This window comes from Urocampus carinirostris, chromosome 6, assembly GCF_059441175.1.
Source record: "Urocampus carinirostris isolate Australia breed hairy pipefish chromosome 6, RoL_Ucar_1.0, whole genome shotgun sequence".
NCBI classification, from domain to species: Eukaryota; Metazoa; Chordata; class Actinopteri; order Syngnathiformes; family Syngnathidae; genus Urocampus; species Urocampus carinirostris.
Genome location: NC_142354.1, coordinates 38,030,589 through 38,042,873, shown reverse-complemented (window position 1 = coordinate 38,042,873; position 12,285 = coordinate 38,030,589). Strand labels below are relative to the sequence as shown.

At 39.6% G+C, this 12,285-nt stretch overlaps 1 protein-coding gene across 2 annotated transcripts in view; it reads left to right on the top strand.

The window, feature by feature from the left end:
* The first annotated feature begins 2,200 nt into the window (after positions 1 to 2,200).
* The window catches only part of rap1gapb (RAP1 GTPase activating protein b), a 161,263-nt gene continuing 151,178 nt past the window's right edge, over positions 2,201 to 12,285 (top strand). For both annotated transcript variants that reach the window (XM_088338942.1, XM_088338941.1), the window contains exons 1-2: positions 2,201 to 2,331; positions 11,665 to 11,703. In XM_088338942.1, the coding sequence (XP_088195068.1) occupies positions 2,288 to 2,331; positions 11,665 to 11,703 (83 nt within the window). In that variant the 5' untranslated portion in view covers positions 2,201 to 2,287. The remainder of the gene's footprint in view (positions 2,332 to 11,664; positions 11,704 to 12,285) is intronic.

Below are 12,285 nucleotides of genomic sequence, written 5' to 3'. Positions count from 1 at the left end.
TTAAAATTTACAGTTTACTGTTTCATCTTATTCATCTACGGAGCAAGCAAAGTCTTTAATTTATGCATCCAAATTGAACAGCAGAGGAAGTTAAACGCTACAGTTCCCTTTCGGTATCATCAGAAACATTGTCCAGTCACTGGAGTTCCGTTTAATCCTTAAGAAAAGTTGACAGGCGAAAGCAATTTGGTCTGATGCCATGGCAACCACAGATGACAACAAAAGATGACTTCTCACTTCTGAACCGCAATCTGTTACAATTCTTCTCAGTATGTTTTATTATGGGGATGTTGAAAATGCCCTTATGCTGTTATCTAGAAATACAGGGCTTACACCACATTATACGAGATGCAGACCCTATTCTTCTTGAAACGGATATGAACTGCAAACAGATCACTTCGAAAACTTGGAATAGAGCTGAAAACGATGCAGCTGAACATGGCTTCAGATGTGTGGTGGATGGCGCCGTTGGCTTCTGCAGCCCACGGCATTGACGCCGAATTCCCCACGCTAATGGAGTTCAGTGTGCACAGGGCTAGAGTCTCTTGTTACAAAGGGTGTGGCTTTGTGTGGCGACAGTTGTTGCACATCTCAATAAATGGAGGGCTAGTCTTTATGAGAACTTACTCCCGAAATGTCTTCCTCTCTGCTGCAGTCACAACACCTGTTTTCCCTCCTACCAGGACTCTCCCTTGTCATTATTTAAACTCTCTGTCCCATTGGCTTTGTGCTAGTTCGTTGTCATCTATGTCACGTCCCAAGCACTCTTGTGTTCGAGTGTACCGAACCCTTGCTTGCCCTTCCTTGTCACTCTTGGACTCTCCCTTAGCTACTTGAGTTTACTTGAACATTGACTCCTCATCTGCTACTTGGGTTACCTGGATTTTCATGTCCCAAATAAAAGACCACCACTTTTTATGAAAAATCCGTGTTTCTTCCACACCACCCCAAGTGGGTTCTTTTTGGGTTGGTTTCTGGCTCAAGTGTGGTTTCTATGACGCTCGGATTGGTCAACATTCTGTTTTTTTTTCTTTTGTTTTATTTTTGAGGAGTTAGTTTTCCTTAAGTGCAAGTTTTTATCATGCTTCTCCGTGTGTGCTATTGCTTCTTTTCCTGTTTAAAAAAAGAATCTGCATTGCTTTTTGTTGGCCTTTAGTCGTCAATTTGTTTTTTCCAGTGTTTTATGTATATTTTAATTTGCAAATTAATGTTCTCTAAGGCTATGAGTTTTGGTTTTCCTTTAATTTTTGCATTTGTGCGCCAGGACAAAAGTATAGGATTGTGGCTGTTGACAATGGTTATATTTTAGGCAGCGTGTATTTTATTCAGTAATGTGTTACTCAAATCCGGAACAAAATAGTTTTTCTTCAGTGATTTAAGAGGACCGGCTCATATCTGAAGAGCGGGATGACGCTGTACACCGAAAAACAGTAGCAACCAGATGATGAAGGTGCTGTATCACAGTCAGATCAGTAGGCTTCTCCTGCTACTGGTAACCATGGAAACCAGTACTATCTGTTTCATTTGGTGGAGCAAACCCCTATTCGCTGAAAAAAAAAACAGCCTGGAGAGGGAAACGCACCACCAGGCTGTACTTGCCGAAGGAACACCACAGTAAGTGGAGCCCCTACGACCCAGGGATCCGCAAGTCGTGAAGAAGTTGCAGATCAATTGAAGGCAAGGCTACAAGAAAAAAACAACTTTCAAACACATCTAAATACTGTTAATATTATTCGAGACCACATGAGCTAACAAAAAAAATGAAATCATATTCTTTCTCTTATTATGAAAACAAAGACCTCCATTCACTCGCTCTATCACCACCTGAGATTTTATGGTCTTCAGCAGCAGCACAGAAAGATTAGACTAGATCTGGTTACAGCCTGTCAGCATGTGAGAACCGCTGTGATATATTGTGAGGCCCTCCATTAATTACTTTCATTGACACTTACTATGTGACCTCTACACTCACACACAAATAGAATTACCATGGAGAGCAATTGAAGTGTCCCCTTCACCCCAACTCAATGATTTGTACCTCCTATCAATAAAAAAGTCAGCATAGGATAAGGTATTCCAACCCACATAACAATAGTTGCTACACACACACCAACCGATGAGGGTAACAACAAGGAAGGAGGGAACAAAACAAGGTAAAGAAAAAGATAGGACGGGCTACAGAGACAGGTTAGATGCCAATGCCGACTGTCATTTGCAGTCGTGTCACAGTGAAAGGGAAGAAAAATTGAAAACCACCCCTGAGGAGCCTCATCAGCTGCTCAGCAGGATGTTTCAAAGAAGAAGAAGCTTCACATTTGGAGCCTTCGGCGGGTAAGATAAACAAATCCACCAGTTTTAGCGCCACTTTATTAGCTTAGCATTGGCATATATTCATTCACCTGGTGCAGAAAGTGGAATCAGAAGTAAATGCTTCTTACTGATTTTGTTGACAAACTCTTTTTTCCCAATTTCAAATGAGAAAAGCTGGAAGGACTTGGTGGATATTCTATATTTTTGAGAGAATACTAAAAACACGTGTTGATGCAGCCAATATTAATCTTGATCAACCTTGAGAAAATGAATGACCCGCTACACACACTACCTTTTTTTAGAGAGCATTAATCCGCCAAAGAATTATACTGAAAACTTTGACGGTTAAATGACTCAGGGCTCAATATTTCAACCCCCAAAACCTTTTACCACTAAGCCAGTCCAGTAATGATCAATTCAAGATGCAAGTTTTTAAAAAGTTGGTGCAATGAATGTCTTTTTGTCTTTGGACTTTACCAGGGGTCAACACAAAATTCTGAAAGAACGTAACTGACCCAAAAAGCAAAAAACAGATACGTCTGGTTTTTAATACAACACTCGCTGTCACTGTAGTTTAATTTTGATGTGGCTTGTAGTCCAGTGCGCCTTAAATTTAAAACAGATATGTCACATGGGAATAATCAAAGAGTGTGTCTTAAAGTCCAGAAAATATGATACCTAAAGTGGTTTTGGTTTAACTGTTTTATTTTCAATGTGAACATATTCTACTACAGTGGAACCTCGGTCCTCGACCATAATCCGTTCCAGAACCCTGTTCGAGAACCGATTTGTTCAATCACCGAAATCGTTTTTCCCATTAAAAGTAATGTAAAATCGTTTTAATCCGTTCCAACACCCTGAATGTTTACCATGAACGTAAACATGAAGCTAACCCAGGCTAACCGTACGTTCGCGTTAGCGTAATCTTCCGTACGAAAGATTACGCTAACATGAACGTGTAAAAATAAAAAAAGGATTATGAATAGGATTTCTTACCTTTGTGGTGGACGGTGGGGAGAGAAAACTTGCGGCAGTTGCTTGCTTATAGCGCTAACTTCCTTAGCCGCATCACTCGATTTCACAGCCTCCTTATTCTTTACTATCGTACTGATAGTAGATGTAGCCATTTACTAGCAAGATCGGAAATTCGTACACCTCTTTCATATTTAGCTATTATGTCTTTCTTAAAGGCAATAGTTTTACGAACAACTTGTCTTTTTTCACCTGTCCTGCTTGCACCGACCTTCTTCGGAGGCATAATTAGGGGCTAAAACACCCGTACGCCGTTCAGCATCGCACCCTAGCGTATCGGCGTTCGAACTCCGATTTTTTGACCGAACAGCGAAGCAAGAATTTCTCGAAATTTGTCCGAACTGAGAGGCGTTCGAAAACCGAGGTTCCACTGTATCTCTGATTTAAAACCGTGCAATCCTTGCATCCAATGAATTTCAGAAGTATTTTTGGGTGAGGGTGGGTCGCGGCTTCTTATCCTGGTGAGACGGTGGTTACAGAAGTCAGACCAGTGACAAAAGACTATTAAAATATTTGAGTTTTCTGAAAAAGTATTGCTGCAATGTGGGGTTTGAACCGCTGCAATTGTATTACTAATGATTGGCTCATGGGCATTAAAGCAGTTTCAACTTGCTCAAATAAGTTAAATATATTTTCTTTGCTTCATGCTCGTAACTGCCTTCCTATTCCTCGTCGACACTCATGAGCGTATGAAAACGTTATTTTTTTTACTCCACCGCCTGTTGCAATTTGATAACAATTTACTGGCTCATTGACAGCTAAGTAGCGCTAGCTACTTCGTTATACTCGTTAGCGCGATTAATGAGCAACCAAGCACGCTCTGAACTTTCTCTTCAGGCACTTCAGTGGCCAGTTGAAAAAATGTTTCCCTCGAGCGACTAATAATCTGCTCTCCCTTTTTCTGTTAACTACCAACTGGAGTATATACAGTGAAGGACTCATAAAAATGAGCTTTAATTTTTAAGCATTTGCAATTTATTTTTTTGCCCCAGTGTCCATGCAACATGTTGTGAATACACTTTTTGTTTATAACAAAATGACGAAGAATATTGTAGCTTATAATTATATCAAACAAGCCATTGATCATATTTTTGGACCAGAATGTGATATAATTGAGTGGTATTGTTATGAACTTACAGTATTCAGTAAACACTTCCATTATAGACTTCTTTAATGCACCGTCTAAGCTAGTTTTCATTTGTTGTAGAACGTCTGCTGAACCGCTGAGGTTCTCTTAATTATTTTTTAGTTGTAAGTGATTAAAGATACACATAACAAGCAAACAAAGCTAAGAAAAAGGCACACATCTACATAGCTCTGGGGATTCAAGTCAAATGAAGCCTTTGGCTTTACTGTGCATGCCCATTTATTATGGAGAATGAGCCGGCAAGCTGGTAAAATTGCCATTGTCTGTTTTGTGTTAATACAGGACATATCGTTTGGTGCAGTATTCAAAGGGAATCTGTTAAGTTTGTAGTTGGTGGACCCAAATGCAGAAAAACAGGAACTGAGGCAGGTGTGCTAAAATGAGGATGGTATTTAATAGCAAAACCAGGAAAGTAACCAACAAGGCTCACCAAAACAAATAACATTTCCTAACGAAATCAAACCTGACAATGTCTAAACCAGAAACTAAGACTGCAATCCAAATGCAAGGAACAAAGTAACAAACAAACAAGGTGTCATAAAAATACTAACAAACTGTCCAAACAGGAAACCACACACACAAAAATAATAATAATAGGATAAAAAAATCAGCAGTGGAAATGCAAGAAACAAAGAAACAAACAAGGTGTAACAAACAAATTCACATACTGTCCAAACAAAAAAAACCACAAAAACTGGCGTGGCAATGGGAATGCAATGAACAAAGAGACAAATAAGAACAAGTGGGCACAAAGAACTAAGTAAATGTCCAAAATGTTATTATGAAGGGTCAAGATTTTTAGGGACAAACGTGTGTTAACTGGATTTAGCTGTCCCCAGTTTCAAACTCGGTTGGCGCCCTCTGGGGGAAGGTGGCATAACAGATCCTAACAGATCCTATTAAAGGCAATCTTCATTGCATGGCCATAAGACAATACCTTTGATGTTTATATCAAAAGCCTGGGAGCATTATAAGAACAGCGGTTTAAAGTTAACATTTTGTCAACTCAGATGTTTGTACCACTACCTGATGGTGTTACAGCGTCATCAGTTGGGTAACCCCGATTGGCCAGCAGATATTTCTACTGCCAACAGGCAACAGTAAACTGAAGAACCCTCATTGTCAGCAACAGCTCACAAAATGTCACATAAACACATACTGTAGAAGTGAACCCACATGCTTTTTTCTTGCTTCCCTATGCATTTTACACTGCGTCATCTGATCCTTGGAAAGCACACTTGCCAAAAAGTGAGCTGATATAAAAGTCAGGAGGGCAGTAACCATATGTAGTATTACATCGAAAATGGATTTGTGTATGTCAGTGTCAATGGGGTGTGCAATAGTGGTGGGCAATACTGGGATTGATCCATTCCAAGTGAACACAGCGTAGCATCTATTGATACCAATCCAATACCAATACTTTTTGTTGGAAATCTCATGATCACTGAATAATTGAATCCATCCCCACTTGAGTTAGTTCATAATTAATATATAAACGCCTGAAAACTGTCTATTTCTTATCAAATACCTACTGTCAAGAAATGCACCGGGAAGCAGGAAGTCGGAACTCATATGCGTAGACGATCTGTCACTTTAATTAGGAAAGAAAAGTTGTCTAACACACAAACGGACCAAAAACAAAACGAAAAAGGTTCAAAGGCAATCAAAATTACAAACTAGGCATTACTCAGATCAAACGGGCATGAACAGGGTTTCAATGAGGGTTAAACAATGATCTGGCAGCGGGCAGTTCCAAAAGGAGCGCTTAAGTACTCCAAGAGCAATCAGTCCAATGCGTCTCAGCAGGTGTCAAGGGGCGGGGCCAGCTGGGCGCCATGACAACCGTGCAGGACATGACACCTACAATGTTAACTCAAATAGTTAAACAAGTAATTGAAATACTTGTATAACTGTTCCAGAACAAAAGTCAAGAGTGTCAAACCAAAAAGCATCATTGCATCAAAATGTAACAAGGTCAACACGTAAAATGATGTATAACTATAATACTTTTCATTGTGCAATAATATTGAAAATGAAGTCAAAGTGCAACTCGTGTAAACAGTACGTAAAAACCTTTTAACAGGATAAACATTTAAATACTTTAACAACAAAAATGTTCTCAGAACAAACGTCAAGAGCGTCAAACCAACAAAACCTTACAAAAATACTAATACTTGATAACAACATATATACCATATTTTAAGAACTATAGGTTTCACCCACAGCACGGCGGCGCATTGGTTAACACGTGTGCGGCACAGTTCTGTGATCGTGGGTTCAAATCCAGCTACTGCACTTCCTGTGCGGAGTTTTTATGTTCTCCCCGTGCTTGCGTGGGTTTCCTCCCACATTCCAAAAACATGCATTTCAGGTGAATTGGCCAGTCCAATCTGTCCCTAGGTGTGAATGAGCGAGCGAGTTGTCTGTCCCTGTGATCCCTGTGATTGGCTGGCAACCAGTTCAGGGTGTCCCCTGCCCACTGCCCGAAGATAGCTGGGATGGGCTCCAGCACCCCCGCGACCCTACTGAGGATAAGCGGTGCAGATAATGGATGGATGGATGGAAGGTGCACCCAAAAACACCAAATTTGTCAGATTTGAAACAGCATTATCAAAGTTAAAATTAAAATGGGCAGAGAGTATCGATTTTAAGACAAAACTATCGATCCGATCCAAGTACTCGCTCAGTCGACAATATCAATATTTAGAGTGATCCGCCCAACGGTTTCATGACAAGAGCAGTGCTATCTCAATGTTTGGATGTAAGCATCCAAGCGAGAAGCTGGCACTACCCATAACAGAGAGCTATTATTGGACAGAAATGTGACATTGGATTAAAAACCTTCAAAAACAAAAATCTGTTCCCAGCACATTGAATTTCCGAGTCAAGCATTGACAACATTTGGATTGATATTTACTATGTTGTCATGTACAATGGAGATCAGTGGCATTATCTATTTGTTTGTTTTTGTTACACTCAATGTGAGGTAATGTGTACTGATATTTATTGAAGTAAGGGTTGAAAGGAAAAAAGGGGACATAGTAGTAGGATGAATCTAAATCAGTGGTTCTGAACTGGTCTGACCCACCATCACACCCTATTTAGAAACTGTTACCAAAACCAAGAGAGAAAATTATTGAAATATTATATTTTCCAGTTAAAACAACAGACAGTAAAAATATTCACATTTAAAAAGCAGAAATAAAAATAAGAAAACCAAAGCAACTTCAACGGACCAGGAGGCGGGAAATGTGAACTCATTTGCGTTACGATCTGTGTTGTCCAACACGCAGGGACCAAAGACAAAACAAAAACAGGCTTACAGGCAATCACTCAGAACAAACGGGCACGAACAGGTCTTCAAGAAAGAATGGCAGTAACTCAGAACAAACGGTCATGAACAGGTTTTTCCTCGAGTCAAACAAAACAATGGTAAGGCCCCTGGGCAGTCCCAAAACGAGCCCTTAAGAATCCCACACGCAATTAAGTCAATCTGTGTCAGCCGGTGTCAAGGGGCGGGACCAGCTGGGTGTCATGGCGACCATGCAGGACATGACAACTTCAAGCAATAATATTTCCTTTAAAAGGATGGTGAATATTATACACTGTACCAACTCCTGGTGGTTTAAAAAAACTTAATTCATCTAAAAAAAACAGTTTGGATCTAAATAATGAGCAACAATCGGTATAATACATATAAGAATACATTTTTATTTATACGTGTAGGTTGACAAATTTGCACTCATTTCAAATAACATAAGCCTCACCATAATTCTTGGCCATATTTTTACCGCAGGTACCCAGAAAAAAAAAAAAGGGTTGCCATGTGTTTGGCATAGAAAATAACAAGATAATACAATGATTTGGTGATTTTGAGTCTCCATAGTTTGTATTATTCCTTGTGCTTTTTAGCACTTGTTTCCAGCTGCATGATATCTAGTGGTCAAAAGTGTGAAGCACATGGTAAAACACTTTCAGTCTAATTTTAACAGCATTAGGTTTTAAAGGTCTTCAGTGACCTAAAAGCGCTACATAAAAGCAGACCGTTTACTATCCATATAGTTCATAAGCAATTTCAATTAAATCAATCATATATTTTCCTCTCCATCTCTGTTTGGCCATGTTCAACATATGTAAACACACTTTATCAGTCTTTCTGTGGTGTAATATGTCAGGTGTCAGCTCACATCTACTCTCAAGGAGTGTAAATGTTCCGTTCCATTTTTTTGTTTTTGTTTTGCATGATTTTGCCAAGGCGAGGGCCCGTGACCCACCGAAAACAGGCCTGCAAGCTATTTTGGGGTCATGAGAAACACTGAAGTATATCAAATTGAATAATCCAAGAGAGGGCACAAGTAAATTCTTTTTTCTAGCATGTTTCTTTGTGTTTTTGTCTTTGTCTCTTCAAGCCTTATCTTATCCATCTATGTTTTGTTTTGTTTCCTTGTGTCAGCCAATCGGCTCGCTCAGCCTCATGTTTGTTGTCCAGGTGTGGAGTATATTTAGTTCACTAGGTTCTTTTTTTCCACCCCCACGTGCCCTTTAATTAAACACAGATTATTAGTTCTTATTTTGACACTTTTTTCCTAGTTTTTTGGATTTTGTAATTTTGTTAGCAATTAGATTGCCTCTTTCGATATCCACAATCAAGCAACTTTTTGAGCACACTCTTGCTTCTGGTTTGGGTACCAGTAAACATTCTCTTTAAATTATTTCAGTTTTGTAATAATTCTGCCTTTCTATTATATTTGATCTGGGTTTTATGTTTACATGCAAATGTTTTTGTGTGTCAAATTATTGTGTAACTAGATAAATGATTTTTTTATGTGCATTAACAACAAAGGACAAACTGGCTAAAAATAAGTGCTTGTGCCAGTTCATTCATACAGTTTTCAGCCTGCTTCAATGCAAAGGGTAGATTCCAGAGATTACGCAGTCTCTGCATGTCACATTAAGACACAACTGGAGAGAAAAATAGGGGAGGAAACCACAATAGACTGCAAATACAGTATATGGGTGCCAATGTTATAGACAACACTTGCAATTCGGAATAAAAACTCATCAATATAAGATGAGACCTTTTCTTACACAGTACTCATTTTTAATGATTTCTTTTTTTTTTATTCAAGTTCTTAAAATTTTGTTTTAATTTGCATAGTTTGTTCCTTCAGTGGTATAGGAGCCAGTCATTTTCACATTTTTCATCTGTTCTTGCTGCGTCCGCATGTCCCATTTTAACTATTCATAGCACCTGTCCCACAGCGCCACCCAAACCTAGACAAGGACTGACCTGGTTATGCACTCTTTTTACTTTTGGGTCAACATACACAATATGAGTTGTTTATAATATCTATCCATCTATCTATCTATCTATCTATCTATCTATCTATCTATCTATCTATCTATCTATCTATCTATCTATCTATCTATCTATCTATCTATCTATCTATCTATCTATCTATCTATCTATCTATCTATCTATCTATCTATCTATCTATCTATCTATCTATCTATCTATCTATCTATCTATCTATCTATCTATCTATCTATCCTGGTCATATCCCTCAAGAGGGGTGACCGACAGCAAGACAAACACATACAATAACAAAGAAAATAAAAGGGGGAAAAAAAATAGCAAAAAACACACACAAACTTTTTTAGACCATGGCCAACCCAATTGCCCAAACACCCAAACAAGTTAGGCACCTTGGCACCTAAGTTGGTCATGCTTTCGTCCCTCCAGATGAAATGGGACACCAGAGAGCGACCATGTCACTCGGGTCAGGGTGACACAACACACTTTTTTGTTCAACAGCAGGGCCCGACAGCTTTCACTGGTTTACCCCTGCCGCATCATACGGGTGCCCAGTCCATCCTTAAGAACGCGTCCACAATCCCACTATCCTTTCACAACACCTCTTATACCATAATATATACCATTAATATAAATCATATAAATAAGAAACGCCCCAAAATATTTTCCACCCGCATCCTTTACAGTACAGCGTTTCTGTCCTACTTTAAGTTTGCATGCAGAGTGACCCGGACCTTCACTGTAAGCCATCATCTTCACCTCCAGTCACATCCACACTCCCACGCGTACACTTGGCAGCCGTCCTTCCCCATCCTTGACTCAATCCCAGCATGGATAGTTGGGGTTGGCAAACAAGCAGGCAGGCAGGCATCAGTGCAGATAAGCAAAATAAGGGAAAAGGGGAATCAATGGAGAACTGTGATGCAGATCACGATCTCCTGCTTCTCTGGGGGATTGCGGGCGTAGAGCATTTACTGGTCAAAATCTGTTTTTATGTACAGTTGAAGGACTCACTTGAAAAGAAGTGAATCAATGAAGACTGCCATTCCTTGGAGTAGTGTCAAAATTTGTTTGAGCGCAGGGATTTAAAATTTAGTTTGACTTTGGGGCCAGCTGCAGAGTTTGTGTTCTCAGACCGGCCGGATCAGAAAACTTGAAATTTGTAGCTTTGATTTCCCTGATACCAACCATAACACACCTAAATCAGTGACCCGCCCCCCAACGGTTCCATTGTGATCAAGGTCCCCTCCGAATCTTGACCCAGTTGTGGAGTATGCAACGTATTTCCTGCTCCTTTAGCGCAGGGCTAGGCTTTAAAGTCCACGCCATATTTCCCGATGGACACATCAATTTGCAAATGTCTACTTCCTGGTGCTAACTTGTTCAGTCTGCATGCTGGATGTCAGTTCTTTGACACATTTACTGCCCTCAGGCATCCAGAGGAAGTATTAAGTTTTCATATAATTTTTCATAGAAATGACCTAGAGAGTTGCTTCTTATGATGGGCCGGATTAAGTAATCGAGTGGGCCAGTCCCAGCCCACTCGACATATGTTTAACATGCCTGTCTCATGGCTATGACCCAAATGTTAGACTTGTCCTAAGACAAACCTTTAAAACGGTTTTATCTCTTGCTCTGTTTGGCACTTTAATTCAGAGTTAACTAAAGAGGTCAGAAGGTAAAACATCTTAATTTAAAGCTTTGTCTATGGGTTTATGTTGGACAACCTAGGAGTTGCAGCAACTTTAAAGTCGTTTTGATTTGAGGTAGAGCTTTGACTGTTTAATTCAACTGTTTTTCAACTCCTCTGTGTTCTATTCCAAAATTGTTCACGTTTTTTTTTTAAATATTGTCATTACAGATTAGACAAAAGCACCTCCAAGACACGGACCTTATTTTGGTAAGTTTTTCCTTTAAATAATACTAAAATTAGGCCACATTCATACTGTCCATATAACGATATGTAATTGTATATGAAACTGTGTGAGACTTTTGTGCGGTATTTCCTGGATGAAATTCAAAGATACTGTATTATCCAGTTCCAAATTCATTTTGTATTGTGGGTATTTATTCTGTACACTTCTACAGACCTGTTTTGCAAACTGTCATTTTTTGCACTCACAACAATTCAGCATTTACTCATCTGCAGTGTTCTCGTTTGCCCACGTCCCTGCGTCCTAGACACATGATTTTTGCTGGGGACGCATCGTGTCAAATCAACGGGCGTCCCCAGGACGCAACTTTTTTGACACCAAATGTCATTATTACCCGATTACTTTTTTTTTTAACAAAGATTTACCGCACTCCAGACTTTTCGTCAGGCAGATCTGCCATTGTTGTTTTGGTCTCTGAGGAGGAGGATGATAATGGAGGCTACATGTTCTGTGATGCGTGCACCCAGCGTGACAAAAAAACTGGATTGCATAAATCATTTCGCAAAACGAACTTTCAGAAAAGCACATTGGAACGGCACAACGACAAT